Genomic DNA, 20,879 nt, shown 5'->3' with positions numbered 1-20,879 from the left:
CTTTGTAAGCTGCAGGTTTCAGATAGGATCATGCAGGTCCCCCTTTGCATACTCCCCAATCCTGACTCTGTGTGCAGAGAACTCACATATTCCACTCCTCCCCTGTAATTTAAATGATGCTCTGTTGGTTATGTGACTAGATTTGTAACCTGTCTTTACACAAGAGGATTTATTAAATTACTTATTTTATTGCTCTAGTTTGTTTTTAGTGCACTCGGATAAAAGGCTAATTATTCTTTAATCACAATCTGAAGATTATCCATTTGTATTTTTGTTTAGATTGTTGAGAATTTGGTCCTTGGCTTTACAAAGGCCAGTAACAGTTGCCCCTTTGGTGAATGGGTTGTGTTGTACATTCTCTCCACATGGTGGTGTATTGGCTACAGGGTAAGGATGCTTTACGGTTTAATTCTATATAATTTTGGTATATGTGATTGATCTAGCTGACACATCTTGGGAAGCACTGACTTGAGAAGACTACATGCCTCCTACCAATATTTGATCACTGTTGTCTATGACACAGAATTTGGGGTGCCGTGGCAGTGTAGCGGTTAGTGCAAAGCTATTACAGCTCAATCCTGGCTTCTTCTGTACGTCCTCCCCGTGGAATGTGTGGGTTTTTTTCCAGGTGCTCCGGTTTCCTCCCACAGGCCAAAGACATACTGGGTTGGCTAAACGGTCATTGTAAATTGTTCTGTAATTGGCTTAGGGTTAAATTGGGGTTGTCAGGGGTTGCTGCATGGTGTGTCTCAAAGGGCCTATCCTGCGCTGTATCTCTAAGAGTATTTAATTAATATTGCAGACTTTAGTTTTCATGTACTGAACTAGTTTGTGACCTACACTTTTTCTTTCAACTATTCCAGGACACGAGATGGCCATGTTAAATTCTGGACAATACCTAGGGTCTTGCCAACTCTACAACACATTTGTCGCATGGCTCTGCGCCATGTGATGTCGACCCAGCAGGTTATGCTCCTACAAGTGCCTAAAAAGATGAAGGAGTTTTTAATTTATAAGACCTTCTAGTTTACACCTGTGAGATGTAAACAATTTGGGAAGAAAAGTAAACTGTCATATCAGACAATTCACTTGTATATTTTTAAAACCAAGATATCAATGTGCACTTTATTAAAATGCTCTACATCTATATTACAATATTACTACCAAGACCCCTTTTTATGTATTTATTGCTTTACATTAAATTAAAACTTGAGTGCTGTTCAAGAATCCCTTTGCCTCCACAGATGCTGCTTGAGTCACCGAGTTCTTCCAGTGTTTTTTTTTTTAAATTCCTCATTCCAGCATCCACAGTTAAGAATATTTTTGTCTACCTTTAGAACTTCCCCTGTTTTGAACTGACACAGCCTATCAAATATATTTATTACAATGAACAGAGATTTTGGTGAATATGATTTGCTATTTAACTATGAAAATTAGTCCAATAAATGTTCTATTTGGCTCCTTGTTGATAGTAAATACCTTCTCCCCCCACCCAAAGCAGTCGACTAAGTCACAAGCCAAACTAAATAAAAACAAGTGCTGGAAGCACTCAAACAGGCCAAATTGTACAGTATCTGTGGAAAGTGGTTACCACTGCAATTTAAAGAATCCTCACAAGAAGTTTGCTTCTTTGGCTTAATTCATTTAGCCATGGGGAAAAATACTATATTGTACAATCAGTGGGACTAAAACTGCAGTGGGTTTGTTTTATCAATAGCTTTACAGGTATGACTATAATGAACTTCATATCTTACAAAGTTAAATTTTAACTGTCACATTTTGAGATGTGATCACTCACAAGTATAATCTTGCTGCACTAAAATGCCAGATTTTCAGTGTGATTTTACATTTGTCTTTGCTGAAAAGGCTCTAAAGCTTTCTCAGCAAACCTTCTTAAAATGAGTATTTTTGTACATTGGGAAGTGTATGCTTTGAATGCACATCTGCACTTTAAAGGCTTTAAGGTAAGCAGTTAGATTTTTGCTCAATTTAACCCAGAACATTGCCACGATCTCCTTCTGTAGTCTCTGCCTTGTATGATCTCAACAATCCACTTAACCAAATATTCATTCTTGCCACTTGTTTCATGCTGCAAGTCAAGCCACAGGCTTACCACACACCACAGGGGGAGCTTAATCTATTTCTGCACCAGAGTGAAAACACTGTGCTCCAAATAATCCTTATGCCCATAAGTTTCACTTTTTAGGGAGCCCTATCAATCTTCTAGCTTCCTGCTGTTTGATTTCTGTACAACAATGAAAACACCTAAAGACAATGCAGTACAATGTGACATGCTAGATTTTGTTCATTTTGTTGGAACAGTTTGTATTTTTGTCCATCTCAATGGAATTATCATCTTGCTGTTTCATGTATGTTGTCTTATTTAGTGAAATAAAATCTGTGTGGAAATATTTAGACTTGGAATTATGAGGAACACGTTCCAACTGTATTAGTTTGAAATACTACATTTCAACAAATATTTGTACCCTTTGCAGGAAGAATACTTGGCCACTTGAGCATAACTCTTACAGAACTTATGAAATTAAAATCTCGCATTGATTTGTTGGAAATACAGGTTTTGCTTAAATGACTTATGAAACACTTAGTAATTGCCTTAATCATATTAATTCAGCAAAAACCATTTCCCATATAACAGGCTGGCTTTGTGTCTTCATTTAATAATCACTGTCAGGATTTGTTACAGATAAATTTTCAGAAATTTAAATTAGTCCTTGTGAATGATTAAGTCCTATCTTGCTACGATTAGGAATAGTTGACGCAGACAGTATAGAGATTTCAAACGAGAGTATCTGCAGCTGCTGGAAATCCAAGTAACACTCACTCCTGCCGAAGGGTCGCACCCCGAAAAGTCGACTACATTTTTCCCAAGATGCTGCCTGACCTGCTGAGTTCCTACAGCATTTTGTTTGTGTTGCTAGTATAGAGATTTGATTATTCAGCCTCCCTCTAAATGAAGGGGAAATAAAAGCATGTACTGAAATTTAGATGATGGGAGGAGGATTCAGTGGAGCGTGAGCACAAGCATAGCACAGACAATATTGAAATAGACCATGAGACCTTGTATTAAGGATAAACTCAAAAGAAATATTTAGCTTTGCAATTACGAATTCTACAAAAAAGTACATTTTGATTGCACAATAAGGTACTGCTTGAATTTTAGCTTTAACTCTATAATAAGACCACTAAGTGCAGAAAATATTTGGAAATGCTATACAACAGGAATTGCTGCTCATTGCCTCAGACAAAATTAAACGCATTTCTGCGAGCTTCATTGTTTTGTTTTGACCAGTATCTGCATGTCTGTCAACCAGGAAACTACTAATATGATAGGATAACAGTTAAAAAACTTCTCCTTCAAGGTTTGAACACTTTTAAAAAATTTAATTTGCAACTTAAATTTTTTTCTGTCAGTTACTATATTGTACCAAATTGGCCAATAAGACACAGTATATCTGTTTTGAAACAAATTCTCAAAGCTGGTGATGGTTAAATTTGCAGATCACTTCATAGATGTTCTGTTTGGCATTTTAACTATGATTTTTTTTGCACAACACAAAACAAAATACTACAGAAAAAGTGTGACGTGTTGAATTATTCAAGCACAATGGGTTTTGGATTTCCTCAGAACTAATGCCCACCTTCCTTGTTAGTGTTTGTTGGAATATGGCAAGGCAGCTGTAAAATATAAAAGGACTGAGAAAATCGCGAACTTGAGATTTCAAACATTATTACAACTTTAAAGCCTTTGTCATGAAAGTGCATTTGAATTCTGTTTTAATATCTCTATCAATCTTTGAAATTTGTTTGACAAAATACCAATCAAAGCTAAGTTCCAAACATGAAAACTTTAAACAATGTTTAATTTATCAATGTAGTTTCTCACAAGGCATTAGGCTTCAGCTACAACCATATCACGGGCAACCTGAAATGCAGCAATAAGCGAGCTTAACTGTATTTTTTCACTGGTTCCTGATGCCAACCTATACCTGTGAAAATAAAGGCAAAAAGTCAGCATTGTTAGAATCAAATATTAAGAGTCTTATTTCTTTATATTTAAGATGTCAAATTATAGTGTATTACAGTGCTCCTGCTGTGATTCCCTTGTCCATTAATCCCTGCTCATTAATCTTCCTCCTGCCCCCCCTGCAAGTAGCAGAAATGCTACACCTGTCCATTCACCTCCATTTCAGGGCCCCAGACAGTCCTTCCAGGTGAGGCAACACTTCTGAGAATCTGCTGGGATCACTTCTGGCATAGATTTGGGGCTGCTTTGTTGAATAACTGCCCCATCATCAAAAAATGGAATTTGATGGTCAACTATTTTAATTCCTATCCCCATTCCTGTTTTGACATGTCAATCCATACCTCCTGCCACAATGAGGTCAATCTCAGGTTTAAGGGGCAAATCATGGGTAGTCTCCAATCTGACTGCACGAACATAGATTTGTCCAACATCTGGTAATCATTTTTCCCCTCCCCTTTCCTCATCAATTCCCCACTCTGACCTCTCCCCCATCAACTCCCCCAGTGCACCTCCTTCCCCTTCTCTCATGGTCCACTCTCCTCTCCTAAGATGATTCCTCCTCCAGCACTTTTCCTTTTCCACCTATCACCTCCCAGCTTCTTACTTCACCCTCCCTTCCCCACCCACTTTCACATAATTTCAAATTTTCTAGTTTGTTCTTCCCCTCCCACCACCACCTGATTCTGGTATCTTTGCCCCTCCTCCTCTTCAGTCTTGAAGCACATACAGCTCCAACACCATATACAAGTTTGCTGGTGACACCACTATTGTGGGTCATCAAAGGTGGTAATGAATCAGCCTACAAGAAGGAGATTGAAAATTTGGCTGAGTGGTATGAAGTTAGATATGGCCCTTGTGGCTAAAGGGATCAGGGGGTATGGAGAGAAAGCAGGTACAGGGTTCTGCGTTGGATGATCAGCCATGATCATACTGAATGGCGGTGCAGGCTTGAATGGCCTACTCCTGCACCTATTTTCTATGTTTCTATGGTGTAATAACAGCCTCGCACTTAATGTCAATAAGACCAAGGAACTGAGAGTAGACTTGAGAGGAAAACCAGAGGTCCAGGAGTCAGTAATCATCAGAGGCAGAGAGGGTGTCTCTTCTCAGAGGACCTGTCCTGGATCCATCATATAAATATAACTGCAAAGGAAGCAAAACAGTGTATCTACTTCCTCAGAATTCTGCGGAGGTTCAGCATATCAAAAATCTTGGCAAATTTCTATAGACATGTGGTGCAAAGTGTGCTGACTGGCTTTATTATGGCCTGGTATGTGAACCCCAATGGTTTCAACTAGAAAACCCTACAAAATAATAGATTCAGCCCAGTACATCACAGGTAGGTAAAACCCTCCCAACCATTGAGCACATCTACAGGAAATGTTGCCATAGACAACATTTAGGAAACATTAGGGATAAATTTGTCCCAGTGAGGAAGATAAAGAATGGTAGGGTGTGAAGGAACCATGGGTGACAAGTGAGTTGGAGAATCTAGTCAGATGGAAGAAGGCAGCATACGTGAGGTTTAGGAAGCAAGGATCAAATGAGTCTATTGAGGAATATAGGGTAGCAAGAAGGGAACTTAAGAAGGGGCTGAGGAGAGCAAGAAGGGGGCATGAGAAGGCCTTGGCGAGTAGGGTAAAGGAAAACCCCAAGGCATTCTTCAATTATGTGAAGAACAAAAGGTTGACAGGAGTGAAGATAAGACCGATTAGAGATAAAGGTGGGAAGATGTGCCTGGAGGCTGTGGAAGTGAGCGAGGTCTTCAATGAATACTTCTCTTCGGTATTTACCAACGAAAGGGAACTTGATGACGGTGAGGACAAAATGAGTGAGGTTGATGTTCTGGAGCATGTTGATATTAAGAGAGAAGAGGTGTTGGAGTTATTAAAATACATTAGGACGGATAAGTCGCTGGGGCCTGATGGAATATTCCCCAGGCTGCTCCACAAGGTGAGGGAAGAGATTGCTGAGCCTCTAGCTAGTATCTTTATATCCTCATTGTCCACAGGAATGGTTTTGGAGGGAGGCGAATGTTGTCCCCTTGTTCAAAAAAGGTAGTAGGGATAGTCTGGGCAATTATAGACCAGTGAGCATTACGTCTGGTAGGAAAGCTGTTGGAAAAGATCCTTAGAGATAGAATCTATGAGCATTTAGAGAATCATAGTCTGATCAGGGACAGTCAGCATGGCTTTGTGAAAGGCAGATCATGTCTAACAAGCCCGATAGAGTTCTTTGAGGAGGTGACCAGGCATATAGATGAGGGTAGTGCAGTGGATGTGATCTACATGGATTTTAGTAAGGCATTTGACAAGGTACTACACGGTAGGCTTATTCAGAAAGTCAGAAGGCATGGGATTCAGGGAAGTTTGGCCAGGTGGATTCAGAATTGGTTTGTCTGCAGAAAGCAGAGGGTCATGGTGGAGGAAGTACATTCGGATTGGAGGCTTGTGTCCCACAAGGATCAGTTCTGGGACTTCTACTTTTCATGATTTTTATTAATGACCTGGATGTGGGGTAGAAGGGTGGGTTGGCAAGTTTTGCAGACGACACAAAAGTTGGTGGTGGTGTGGATAGTCGAAGATTGCAGAGAGACATTGATAGGATGCAGAAGTGGGCTGAGAAGTTGCAGATGGAGTTCAACCCAGAGAAGTGAAGTGGTACACTTTGGAAGGACAAACCCCAAGGCAGAGTACAAAGTAAATGGCAGGATACTTAGGAGTGTGGAGGAGCAGAGGGATCTGGGGGTACATGTCCACAGATCTCTGAAAGTTGCCTCACTGGTAGTTAGGGTAGTTAATAAAGCTTATGGGGTGTTAGCTTTCATAAGTCGAGGGATAGAGTTTAAGAGTTGCGGAGTAATGATGCAGCTCTATAAAACTCTGGTTAGGCCACACTTGGAGTACTGTGTCCAGTTCTGGTTGCCTCACTATAGGAAGGATGTGGAAGCATTGGAAAGGGTACAGAGGAGATTTACCAGGATGCTGCCTGGTTTAAAGAGTATGGATTATGATCAGAGATTAAGGGAGCTAGGGCTTTCCTCTTTGGAGAGAAGGAGGATGAGAGGAGACATGATAGAGGTGTACAAGATATTAAGAGGAATAGTTAGAGTGGACAGCCAGCGCCTCTTCCCCAGGGCACCACTGTTCAATACAAGAGGACATGGCTTTAAGGTAAGGGGTGGAAAGTTCAAGGGGGATATTAGAGGAAAGTTTTTTACTCGGAGAGTGGTAGGTGCATGGAATGCACTGCCCGAGTCAGTGGTTGAGGAAGATACACTAGTGAAACTTAAGAGACTACTAGACAGGTATACGGAGGAATTTAAAGTGGGGGGTAATATGGGAGGCAGGGTTTAAGGGTCGGCACAACATTGTGGGCCGAAGGGCCTGTACTGTGCTGTATTGTTCTATGTTCTATAAAAGCAGCATCCAACAACAAAGATCTTCACCACCCAGGCCATGCTCGTTTCTCACTGCTGCCGTTAGAAGGTACAAGGGTCTCAGGACTCGCACCACCAGGTTCAAAAACAGTTACTACCACTCAACAATCAGGCACTTGAACAAAAGGGGATAACTACACTCGTTCTTTATCTGGTGTTTTCACAACTGATGGTCTCATTTTAATTACTCCATCTTGTTATTTCATACTCCTTATTTATTGCTATTTATTTATATTCACATTTGTATAGTGTCTTTCTTTGAACCTGCTTACAGTTACTGTTCTATGGATTTGCTGAGTATGCCCACAAGAAGAAGAATCTCAGTTGTGTGGTGACATTTTACTTTGAACTTTGAAGAATTGCCTGCGTACAAGAATCTTTTACAGGCACTACAGTTTATCACTGACAGCAAGAAAAGAACATTAAGACAATTCCAGAACTGTTTAGTTCACTGCAGTTTCAAGTATTCAAACTTGGGGATGCCAGAAAAGTTGAAAGCAAATTTATTATCAAATATGTCACTGTATAAAACCCTGAAATTCATTTTCTTGCAGGTAGACTCAATAAATCCAATAACCATAATAGAATCAATGAAAGACTGCACCCAACAGGGTGGATAACCAGTATGCAAAAAGACAATGAACTGCAAATTCAAAAGAAAAAAAAAGAAAAATAATAAATAAATAATAAATATCAAGAACATGAGATTAAGAGTCCTTGACAGTGAATCTATAGGTTGAGAACAGCTCAGTGATTGAACAAATGAAGTTGAGTGAAGTTATCCCCTCTGGTTTCAACAGCCTGATGGTTGAAGAGTAATATGTGTTTCTGAACCTGGTGGTGTGAGTCCTAAGGATTCTGTACCTTCTTCTTGATGGCTGTAGTGAGAAGAGAGCAGGACCTGGGCGGTGGGAGGTCTACGATAACAATCCTGTAGATGTACTCAATTGCGGGGAGGGTGAGAATGAAAATGAAACGATTTCACTACTTCAATTTAGGAACTACAAAGAATTTGAAAGCATCAACAATCATCTTGAATGGTACAATGAAAATGAAGTATTGGAGGATGCAATATTTGAACATACTGTACCAAAACACCAAGGTGGGAAATATAAAAATGAGGAAAGTGACAAAGATGACACATCTGAAGTCCAATGGGAGGGTATTGTTTAACTTGTCCATTTTTAGGTTAATCTTACAAGAACAAACAGAAAACCATGCCTACCCTTCAAGCCACTAATTTCTCCTGATTGTTCAAATTCATCAGTTTGGAATTCTCCACAACAGTGAAAAATTTAAGATTTAATCCTCTAACAAGCTTCTGATCAACTGTCATAATTAGAGAATTTCCTCATTAGACCATCCCATCCTATATTTTCCTGTCAGAGGAAACAGCATCTCTCTAAATTATTATTTTCGAATCTATGAATACAATCAGGACTTATTCTCAAAGTTCCAAAGAGTTTAAACCAATTAACCATCCTTTTCCTCTACAACAGTTCAATAAATATTGAGTTAATTTTGTAAACTGGAAGTGCAGTACTTAATATTTGCTTTAATCAGCTTTAAGTCTCATCCTCCATTTTCCATGTTTTTATGTGCCTATCTTAAATTTGTATACAAGTTACAGTAGAGATTGAGTAATTAACAGATTACCAGTTTTTCCCCGCTTTTTGTCTTTACTCCCACACAGCTCTATTAAGTTTCTATCATAAAAGGTGTCAAGACTAAAGATAATCTGGTTGACAACACAAGAAAGCAATTTCGTATTTTATTATGTAATTGTAAATAAACTTTCAAAGTAGAAAACTAACTTTCTGGAAACTGCTGAATAAAATTCATAAAGTTCATCAATTGCTATTCAAAATATTCAACTGCAGGCTTTAACCCTCCCATTTCAGAAGCTGAGGCTCCAAATCGGAAGGAAAGAACTATTTTTATACAAAGCAGCAAATAGTTGGAATTAGGAACAGTGGGTAGTAGTGGAGGTAGATTCAAAGGGGAGTGAGATAAATAACAAAGGAAGAACTACTAGTGTCTTGAGGGAAAGGTGACAAATTAGCATTGGCTGAATGGACTCCATCATGCTTAAAGCATATATTTTACATATTTTCATAACATTTTATGGGATTGTCAATTTAATGGAAAAACTTTGGTTACTTACTCAATATCTGCCATCCTGATCAATAGATGAATGCGAATTGAAGATGGCAAATCAACTGAAAAACAAGAGCAACATAATACTGTTAATCATCCAAGTACACAATTTTTAAAAAAGCTCATTTTTCAACGTGGTGGGATGAAACAGAAAACACAGATGATTGAATGGAGCAAGTCCCATTGCAAGATGTATGATATGATCAATGACTACTTATTTGGGTTCAATGTCATAGATATTAAATTGGAGGAATATGATCCAAAAAATAAAGGAGTTTCAATCATAGCAGTTTGAATCAATGGACAGATTTGGAATTAAAAGCTAATCTCACAAACATGAAATATATCTGAGATGTCAAACTGAATATCCTTTGGAAAAGATAAGCTTTCCTTAATGGGTTTTAGGCTACGTCCCATAACTCTCTGAAATTATCCTACAGAGGAAACACATGCTGATCTCCCCCATTCCATGAATGAGTTTTTAAAAAAATCAATGATATAAAAAGAAACTGCTTGGGTGTACAACAAAGCAATGAAATTTGACAGGAGGTTAGAAAGCATCTGAGAAAGTTGACCAGAGTCAGTTTGAACGTGGTGATGACCAACAGTTTCCACCATCTGTAATCTTTTTTATATTCAAAATGGTTATTTTCTTTAGCTTGCAAATTTATTATGTTTATTAGTGAGAAATACATGGAGGATATTTATTTTAAACAAATAGAAGAGACAATAGGGGAAATCTGGGATATTTATTAAAATTATGTAAATGCACTTCTAGTTTGATCCTGCAATTGCCAAGCAACAGTGTCAACATACGTTTGGAGCACTCTTCAAAAATGAAAAAAAACCCACCCCTGGACGCTTGACAAAGCTGGGGGAGATATTGGGCGAGAGATCAAATGGTTGATCAAATTTGCAAGATAACAAAAAAGTTTCACAGAAGATGGAGGGTTCTGGCCATTATCCCAGGGAGGACATCAGGCACTGAGAACAAAGAACCTGACAACAGATTTTGGAATAAGGAGAAAAATAAAATGAAATATTTGGAACATTAACTATGATGGGAAACAAGTAACAATAGTGACAAAAATAAGGTATTGCCAATTTTTCTAGCGGTATCTATTTTAAAGTTTATAAAAACAAGATCTTAATGCACATGAGAAATAAATTGTTAAGCTATGATTAAGTGTTTTGAAGTGTTCAAATTTAGAAACTTTGCAACCAACAATATACACAAGCCAACCCACAACTCAACGGCATGAGGTAAAAGGTAGCATATTCTTGGAATGAACAGCTAATTTAGTAAATTGATACAGGCAATATGATCAAATCAAAATCTACTAAAGATAAACCAAATATCAGGCATATTTTTGTAATTTGGTAAATCATACTCTCAGAAGCACCTAGTGGTTCCTCCTACAACAGAACATCTTGTTGTTATGGAAACAGCAATGGTCTCCAGGGAGACAGAAGCTTGAAAACATCCAGCATCACCCAGCAGATGGTGTTGGATTTAGGAACTGGTTTCTGCTAAGTATTTGACTGAACACAGCTGTAACAAAGCTATCTAAGTATACTGATTACTAAATGCAACCTTGAGATTTCCCCAAACATCTTTTCCTAGCTATAGCAACATGACACACCCAGCTAAAACACAAGGTATAAAGAATGAAATAATTCATAATGCATCCTTCGTATAATCAACAATAATTTAAGTGGTTTATACTATGGGTATATCATAATTAAAGCAGTGTTTTGCATTTTACAGTATTACATTTATGTTACTGGTGCAACACCAGAGAATGTCAGATCTGATTTTTATACATAGAATGACATCCTTCAACTTACTCTGGAAGGGGAGCTCCCTATAGCCTTGTCTTATTCCAAAATCAACACTAGGGTTGGGTGAAATACCAGGATTCATGAGAACAAAGTTCAAGCTGAGGTTAGTTACCTAATAAGAAAACTTAACACAAAACATGACAACTCTTAAAATTTGCTCATTGCTCTTAAACAGACCAGCCAACCTTTTTTGTTCGGGACACTTATTACCACAAAGATCCAATCTTAATTCCACACTGAGTGACTGCTGACACTGCACTGCTTTTGCCTGCCTTCTAAATGGTTTTACTGTGGCCCTGGCTGTGGCAGTATTTCCACAATGACCTATCTTGGATTTTCAGAAGGTCTTTGACAAGGTGTAGTACATGAGGTTGCTAAACAAAATCAGAGCCCACAGTATTACAGGGGCGATACCGGCATAGATAGAAGATGCCTGACTGGCAGGAGGCAAAGAGTGAAAATAAAGGCATCTTTTCTGGTTGGCTGTTGAATGCTAGTGGTGTTCTGCAGGGATGAGTATTGGGACTGCTTCTCTTTATGTTACACTGTATGTCAATGATTTGGATGACAGAATCGATAGCTTTGTGGACAAGTTTGTGGATGATATGAAGATAGGTGGAGGGCAGGTAATGTTGAGGAAGCAAGGACTTAGATTTGGAGAAAGGACAAAGAAGTGGCAGATAAAATACAGTATAAGGAAGTGTACTTTGGTAGAAAGAACAAAAGCATAGGCGATTTTCTAAATGACTAGAAAATTCAAAAATCGAAGGTGCAAAACGACTTGGAAGTGCTCATACAAGATTCCCTAAAGGTTAATTTGCAGACTGAGTCAATGGTAAGGATGGCAAATACAATGTTAGCATTCATTTCAAGAGGACTAGAATATAACAGCAAGGATATAAAGCCTCAGCGTTACAAGACATTGGTCAGACTACAATTGAAATCTTGTGAGCAGTTTTTGGGCCCCTTATCTCAAAAAGGTTGTGCTAGCATTGGAGAGAGTCCAGAGGAAGCTCACAAGAATGATCCTAGGAATGAGAGGGTTAACGCATGAGGAGCGTTTGATGGCCCTGGTCCTGTCTGGCTGGAGTTTAGTAGAACAGTGCAGCAGTGGGATCTCATTGAAACCTATCAAATACTGAATGGCCTAGATAGAGTGGATGTGGAGAGGATGTTACCTATAGTGGGGGAGTCCAGGACCCGAAGCACAGCCTAAGAATAGAAGGATGTCTCTTTAAAACAGAGTTGAGGAGAACTTCTTTAGCTAGAGGGTGGCAAATCTGTGGAATTCATTGTTAGAGACAGCCATGGAGGCCAAGTCTTTGGGTAAATTTAAAGTGGAAGTTGATAGGTTCTTAATTAGAAAGGGTGTCAAAGGTGCAGAAGAATGGGAATGAGAGACATATTAAGCAGCCATAATGGAATGGTAGAGCAGAGTGAATGGACCAAATGGCCCAATGTTGCTTCTATGTATTATATCAAAGGGAGGAAGGAAAAGCAGAAGTTGGAAAAAGAGGACAGGAAGTTGGGGGCACAGGTCATACTCACAATGGACTATCACGGAAGTCCATTCGTATTCTAAATTAATTAGGGTGCACTGATCGAGGTGCCTCCTCTTCACATAACCAAATGTCATTTACTGCAGCCATGATTCAAATCTGATATGGACAACAATGCCTGAAACTATCATCCTTAACTCTTTAAATCTTCCAATTTTCAGAAGGTGTCACAAGCTATAAAACACAGTTTGCAATCCACGTCTAATTCAGGAAACTGTCCACATGCTGCTTAAAACCCAATGTTTCCACCTACATTTTAACCCTTGAAATGCTCAACTAAAAACTGCAATTTCAAAAGGTACAAATGGACTTTGATGTTATAACACCATCTAAATATTTGTTAAGTAGAAAGATACAGAGATTTGAGTGAACTGATGCGTCTTTTCTCATCAGGCCATACTCTTTCTTGCTGCTGCCATCAGGTAGAAGGTACAAATGCCTTAGGATTCGCACCACCAGGTTCAAGAACAGTTTGAACCCCTCAGCCATCAAGCTCTTGAACAAAAGGGGATGGCTACACTCATTCAAGGACTCTGTTATCTTGTTATTTCATGCTCATTATTTACTGCTGTTTAGATATATCTGCATTTGCACAACTTGTTTACAGTTTACAGTTAATGTTCTATAGATTTTCAGAGTATGCCTGCATAAAAGGAATCTCAGGGTTGTATGTGCTGACATGTATGTACTCTGATAATAAATTTTATTTTAAACTTCGAACTTTGACGTGACTGAAGGGGAATGTAGTGACTACTTGAAAACAAACTAAAAGTTGCTGAGAGGCTAATTAAGGGAGTATCACACTCTACGACGTGCTTCCAACTAACTGAATTCCAAGTTGAAAAAGTACATTTAATCCTTTATTACAAACCAACAGTAAAATCATTTGACTCTTCCATAACTCACGTGTAACACTCGCCTTTATCAAGTCACGCTCGTCTGGGGGAAACTGCTGTAGACCCCGCCAAACTGATGTACTCACATTTGCGTAGATGCTGTGTAATGCACCCCAGTACACACCCATAATGTAAAATATCAGACAGTACACAATGTAAATGATTACACTTTATAACTCTTATTTGGTGGTGTGGTTAGTAGAAATAAATAATATAAAGGCGCCACTCATTAAATTTATCAGTTTTGTGCACAGAATTAATACGCCTCTCTGGCGGCTGGTGGTGTAGTGGCATCAGCGCTGGACTTTGGAGCCAAGGCTCCCGATTTTGAATCCAGCGGCTCCCTTGCACACTTTCCATCCGTGCTGAGTTGAGTGTCGAGCTAACAACTCGACCTCGTAAAAATAAGAAAGCTGCCTAAAAAAGCACCATCACAACAGCGTCCCGATGACTCCACTTGGAGTTAAGGGCTTTCTTCTCATGCCTCTCTTGTCCGTTCTTAAATGACCTCTGAACCATCGACTTCCAGCATCTGCCGTCCTGGAACCGCCGAATGCTCCCACACTCGTCTTGCCGAAAGATCCATGAACTCTCTCGGTTTATCGGTACAAGATAGAATAACAGGTCCCCCATTGGTTAGTTCTGTTATCTGTAGTTATAACCCAAACATCGCAGCTACAAAGATCCATTACCTCATAAGTTAACATTACAGAGAAGCCATTTCTATATTTTTTTCTTTTTCAATCTTTTTATTAATATCAAAGTAGTGGATATACATAGTAATGCTACACAATTGTTCAGATTACATTGTTAGTACAAAGGTAATAAACCTCCCAAAGATGTTCAAATACAAATGTAGAGTTCACAAAAAAAAGGATTAACATATTGAAAAAGACTAAAAAAGAAAAAACGAAAAATATATATATCCCCAAAAAGAAAAACTAACCTAACCAATACTAACCTAACAGAAAAAAAACTAAGAAAAGAACATGGGCCGTTTATGGCATCAAAAAGAAAGGACCATTAGTGTCACCAGCTCTGAACCTCCCTACATATATTAACACAAGAATAGGTTTGGAAAGAGGTCAAATCACATCATATGAAAGTGTTGAATAAAAGGCCTCCAAGTTTGATCAAATTTAATAAAAGGGTTGTATATAATACTCCTGATTTTTTCTAAGTTTAAACATAACATAGTTTGAGAGAACCAGTGAAATGTGGTGGGAGGATTAATCTCCTTCCAATTCAACAAAATCAATCTTTTAGCCATTAATGTGAGAAATGCAGTTATCCGACGCACTGAAGAGGTTAAATGGTGTGGTTCTATCATTGGTAAACCAAAAATTGCCGTAATAGGATGAGGTTGTAAATCAATATTCAAAACAGTTGAGACAAAATCAAAGATATCTTCCCAATATTTTTTCAGTGCGGAACCAGAGAAGCCTTTTCATTATAACACTACAGAGAAGCCACTTTATTAGCCTTAACAGTTAACATTACAGTCAATACTACTGAGAACCCTACAAATGTAAAACAAAATGAGCGTAATTGGATCAAATTCAAACAAAGACAAGCAGAAAAATACGCTCTCCTCCCTCACCCCCTTTATATGCTGCAAAAGAAGTGAACAGGTGACTATTTGTTTATCTTAGCCCCCACCCAATGCTGCATGCCACCCGGTAACCACCTCCCAAACCCAAGTGACAAATTACCTTAACCCAGAGTGAGGATGCATAGCATACAGACAATAAATAGATATATGGTTTCTACATCCCAGCCCCTAATTATTAAAACACTTATAATTACAGCTGCATATTACAAATTAGGAAACATGAAATCTTTAAAGAGAAACATTTACATATTATCAACATATTTTAATATTCATGTTAATATCTTCTTTCTTCTTTAAACAGTCATCTAGGCCACAGGTTTCTAGTACTTAGCCCAGTACAGAGTGATCTTTACCACTACTGTCAATTCAGTAAGTCAAGTCAATGTCATGAAGTCAAACAACCAAAGTAAGTGAAGCTTCTACACCTGTAGCTGTAGCTACTCAAATCTCTGCCTCCTGTGGAAGACAAAATCTTAGTTATAGGCCTGTCCAAACAGCTGATCTTGGTCTTGATGCACATCTGCCGCACAAATCCTCATCTGCCTGGAAAGGCTTGAATGACTCTTCCTGAGATCCATAAGTTATGAAGCACTGTGTTATCAAATATAAGCACAATGTCTCCTGGGATTCATGTGGCATTATGGTCTTGTTGATTCTAAAAGCGGTATGTGCACCCCTCTTCCCCAGGCTAGATAGTGCCCTTGGGTACTTCACGTAATCAGAACCCAGTGTGCTTGGGGGAAGTATCTGCAAGTGACTTCCAGGTTTTCAAATCCACCTTGAGTGTATTTCACCTCTGTGCAGTGCTGACAGTAAAGTTGACACTGAGGGTTAGTCATCATAAATTCTTCCAAGCAAATTGCAGCTCTTTTCATAATTGTGTTCATTGAAATAAAGCTTTGTTAGTCCGTGCCATGTCTCTTGATCTCCAACAAACTGTTCCAGATAGTCATTCACTTCCCTGATGGCTTCAGCGGTTTCCCCTTGGGCTTTGAGAATGGCATTCTGAGGCTTCCATGCTGTTGTGTTTGTTGGATCATTTTGCAATATTCCATTGTAGATCTTGTTGGCGTCATCAAACCTTTCAAGTGATTCAAATCACATGCCAGTCTATCACTTTACCCCGGTAGCTACCTGGAAATGCTTGTGGAGTTCATGCAGACATTGCAATGCCAAATTGTTACGACTATAGTCAAGGACAACAATCATCACTCGTTCATGATCCAAATGTCATCCACAAGTTTTGAGGCATAATCATTGATCAACTATTCACCAACATCAACAATCTGTTCACTATTCCATTGTTCTCATCTCACCACTTTTTCAACTTGTCACACATTTCCTCCCAGGTCACATCGAACATCTCCGTAACTGACACTGTATTGTCAGCTGCACCTTCCGCTGGTATTTTAACCTGGTGAAGCATTGACTCACTTTCTGCCACGATCACCACTGGTTCCTTTCTGAATCTGGTCATTACTCCAATTAGTGAGCTAGTAAGATCTGAGCATTGTGATGTTCCCTGAAAAATCACTCAGCAGTCAAACGCAATATGGAGTTTCCTTTTTCTGGAGTGGTAAACAGATGTGCAGCATGGTGTGGAATATACCAGACGTTCCCATCACTGCATTCCAGATCCTCTGCAGGCACGCTCTCAGCATAACCTTTGGAGATGATGTCCTTCATGAAAGTTGTGTAGTCAGTGTGAAATGACAAATCCCTGTTAAACCTCTTTGTTAGATTTAGAGCACACTGTTCTGCCATCTTCCTATTATTTGGCATGTCAATCTCCTTTCTCAAAGAAAAACTAATCTGGTAGTGGTCATCTAACAGCTTTGAATATTTGCAACCAGCTCCATGAACTCATGCTCTTCTCGTGACAAACCCGGTTGTTCATCCTGACTGTATTTAGGGAAGTTTGCTTTTAACTAGTACTGCCAAAGCTCATCCAAGTTCAAAACTCAGATCCTGTTGAACTGTCAGCTCTGGCTACGCACATTCTCTTCCATCACCATTGACTCCTTTCAGTGGTCCATTCACAATCCAACCAACATTGTTCCAATTGCATCATTAACACTGTGAATCACTTGCAACGGCTCCAATACTCTAGGCACATTAGTGCCTATCAGCAGCTCGATTTCTGAATCAAACTTTGGCAAACAGACATGTTTCAGGTGAGACTATCCTGGAGATCCCTCTGTCATGGAATGTTTCCTATGGGAACAGGCATACTTTCCTGCATATTCATTCATAATAAATAATAATAATTTTATAATAATAAATAATAATAATTTTCACCATCTAAGCTAGCCACTTCCAACCCTGAAACAATGTAGCTATTCACGACCTTCTCTTGATCCATGGTGCACAAGATAATGCATGTCCTTTTTTCCTGTGAGGTTGAGCTTGTTCATGAGGCCCACTGTGCAGAAAACTGCTGTACTCCCTACTCCTAGAAACCACAAGTAACCACTGTCTTGTTAACCTTCTTAAATTTCACTTGTACTAGAACTATGGAAAGGGTACAATCATGATCGCCAGCCCCTGCAAGGCATCTGGATACCAGAGCACTGCACACTGCTGCATCTGATTCCTTCAAGGCTTGTTCTGATTCTGCTCCCCTTTCCTATGAGTCGATATGAAGTACGCTGGGGTGCTTAAAACTGCATACCTTGCATGAAAGACGCTTCCTGAAATCTTTGCTGATGTGTCCTGTACATAAACAGCCGAAGTGGACACCATTTTTAATTTCAGAAGACAATCTTCTCACTATGAGCCCTTTTCTCTGGCTTGGGGCACAAATCCAAACTGTGTCCACCCCTACACTACGGTGCAGGCAAACCCTTTTGGCTGATGAAACTATTTTCCTCCCTTTAGTTCCAGGTTCAGTTTTTTTAGCTTTACTTCTTACAGTGGCTAAAGTAGTGACAAAGCTGGTTCCTTTAGCTCTAGAACGAAGTTGTGACTTTTGTTCACACCTTTGCTCATTGCCAGTGATGGAACATCCTGTACATTCCCAAAAAGCAGGTATGTTATATTCTTCACTTGCCTTTCAATAAAATTAACAATGTCAATGGAAGTAGCCGTACGGTTGTGCTTTTCTTGCAGTTCATAGGACACCCTAAGCTTAAAGAACAGTTTCTTTATAAAGTGAACATATTGGCAGGCATGTCCATTCCAGTTCACCCATGCATTGCATTTCTTCCATGGCATTGTAACAGCCTCTAAGAAAAAGACTGCAACCTTGAAGAGCTTTCACATCTTCAGATTTGATGGCTACCTACAAAAGAGCTTTTACCATGGTGGTGGGTGGAATTTTCTGTTCATTACCAAGATGTCCCTATAGTAAAGCCTTAGCTTTGATATATTCTCTCTACGGGTCAACATACTGGCAACTTCTAACAAGTTCTCTAGAGTGACCCCTAGTGTACTGTTCAAGGAAATAGAGGCATTCACTATGGTTCGGTGGGGCTTGCTCCTGCCCCACCGAACTTGCCACTAACCTCATAGTTCCCACACCCCGCACTTCCCCTTTCTACCTCCTACTCAAGATCCACAAACCTGCCTGTCCAGGTAGACCCATTGTCTCAGCTTGCTCCTGTCCCACCAAACTTTCTCCATCTCCCTCTGGTGCTCCCCTCCCCATTTCTTTCTTCCTAGGCCTCCCGTCTCATGATCCTTTCCCTTCTCCAGCTCTGTATCCCTTTTGCCAATCACCTTTCCGGCTCTCAGCTTCACCCCACCCCCTCCGGTCTTCTCCTATCATTTCGCATTTTCCCCTCCCCCTCCTACTTACAAATCTCTTACTATCTTTCCTTTCAGTTAGTCCTGATGAAGGGTCTCGGCCCAAAACGTCCACTGTGCTTCTCCCTATAGATGCTGCCTGGCCTGCTGCGTTCCACCAGCATTTTGTGTGTGTTGCTATTCACTATGGTTGTCAGTTTTGCTTTCAACATTGTTTTCAAAGGCCTTCATGAATGGATCACGATTGAGGATCTGAATCTCTCTTTTAGGCAAAGATTAAAGGCATTGTTGTGACAATAAGGTTACTTTATTTTGCTTCCTCATAATATCAAAAATTCTGTTCTGATCTCTATAGTCTGAAACAAGAGTGCTTCCACATTATTAGTGAATATCCCCATGAGAACCCTGAACAGTTGGACATGACATAGGTTCAGAGTGCCTCAATAGTGCAGGCTGAGAGTAAATGGTCCTGAACTACCTCTTGGGGATCTTGTTCATGTTTCCCAGACACTTGAGGACTGAATAAATCAGTACTGGCATTGGGTGTTTTTGTTTTTCTTTATGCCTTTTCAACATAGGAATTCATGCCATTGGATTGTTCTGTTGCACCACTTTTAGCACTTGACACACTTGAAGCCCTTAGCACACGAACTTTTGCCATATGTCCAGCAATTTCTTCCTCTAACTTAAGCTGTTCCTCTTGCGCTTTGTCGTTCAATGTTGACATGCTATTGATGCAGCCTAATCAGCCTCCGCTTTAATGCATGCAGAGGAGGTAGTTGATACGGTAGATGTTCTTCCTGCAACAGAGCTCCATAAGCTAGTCCTTCTGCTTTCAACATCAGACACACTGTCACTTGGTTTTACATTATCTTGTATGTCATCTGTTGTATCTGGAGTCATAAAATGCATTGGAACTTGAGAAACATTGTCTATTGTAAGGTGAGGAACGTTTTCATTTATTGCAGCAACATCAGATTGAACATGGCCATCAATGCAAAAAGCTGAGCTACCCATTGTTTCATATCCTCTTTGAATGCACTACTGTCTTTATTAATCAATGCTCATGAACCATTCACTTTGTTTTTCAAGTTCATCCTCGGGCAGCTTAGTGGCAGCTTCACAAATTTGACTAAGTTCTCAAACTGAGATTACACTTATGAGCCATTTTCTTTATTTTTCATAAGACCTTTAATTAATGGTATTAAACCTTTAATTTTGTGCACATTTATTTTACATTCCTTTTGAAGACTTTTGCTACACTCCACTTCAGAGCCAATAACATCAGTCCCATCCTTTGATCCACTCATGTTCACAAAACGCGCTGATAGAATTCCGTTCAATCAACATGGGCAACAAACTATTCGCGCATCAACCAAACCAGTGTTCTCTTCAAATATCAGCAACCTGGACAATATTTTAGCAAACACGAACTTTATAAACCACACAAGAAGCCAGGCCTTTCAGCATTCCAATAAAACAGAACAACAAAACATCAGGGAAACACCACACAATCAAGCTACAGTCCCCAATGGACAGGCAACACTGACCACTCAAACTGTGTTCAATCCATAAATACACAACA

The 20,879-nt window shown here is 39.4% G+C and overlaps 2 protein-coding genes and 1 pseudogene across 5 annotated transcripts in view; 1 reads left to right on the top strand and 2 right to left on the bottom strand.

The window, feature by feature from the left end:
- Nucleotides 1–2,570, top strand: part of wsb2 (WD repeat and SOCS box containing 2) — a 37,052-nt gene extending 34,482 nt beyond the window's left edge. For all 4 annotated transcript variants that reach the window (XM_073065462.1, XM_073065464.1, XM_073065465.1 and 1 more), the window contains 2 exons: nucleotides 280–387; nucleotides 864–2,570. In XM_073065462.1, coding sequence (XP_072921563.1) covers nucleotides 280–387; nucleotides 864–1,026 — 271 coding nt within the window. In that variant the 3' untranslated portion in view covers nucleotides 1,027–2,570. The remainder of the gene's footprint in view (nucleotides 1–279; nucleotides 388–863) is intronic.
- An 817-nt stretch (nucleotides 2,571–3,387) lies between these two features.
- rfc5 (replication factor C (activator 1) 5) overlaps nucleotides 3,388–20,879 on the bottom strand; it is a 90,903-nt gene continuing 73,411 nt past the window's right edge. The window contains exons 10-11 of the mRNA XM_073065467.1: nucleotides 9,649–9,703; nucleotides 3,388–4,007 (exon numbers count right to left, since the gene is read on the bottom strand). Coding sequence (XP_072921568.1) covers nucleotides 3,911–4,007; nucleotides 9,649–9,703 — 152 coding nt within the window. The 3' untranslated portion in view covers nucleotides 3,388–3,910. The remainder of the gene's footprint in view (nucleotides 4,008–9,648; nucleotides 9,704–20,879) is intronic.
- LOC140738908 (ER membrane protein complex subunit 2 pseudogene) lies at nucleotides 16,261–17,027 on the bottom strand (annotated as a pseudogene).

This window comes from Hemitrygon akajei, chromosome 14 (assembly GCF_048418815.1).
Source record: "Hemitrygon akajei chromosome 14, sHemAka1.3, whole genome shotgun sequence".
NCBI classification, from domain to species: Eukaryota; Metazoa; Chordata; class Chondrichthyes; order Myliobatiformes; family Dasyatidae; genus Hemitrygon; species Hemitrygon akajei.
The sequence above is the reverse complement of the archived record's forward strand: the minus strand, read 5'-3'. Positions and strand labels throughout refer to the sequence as shown.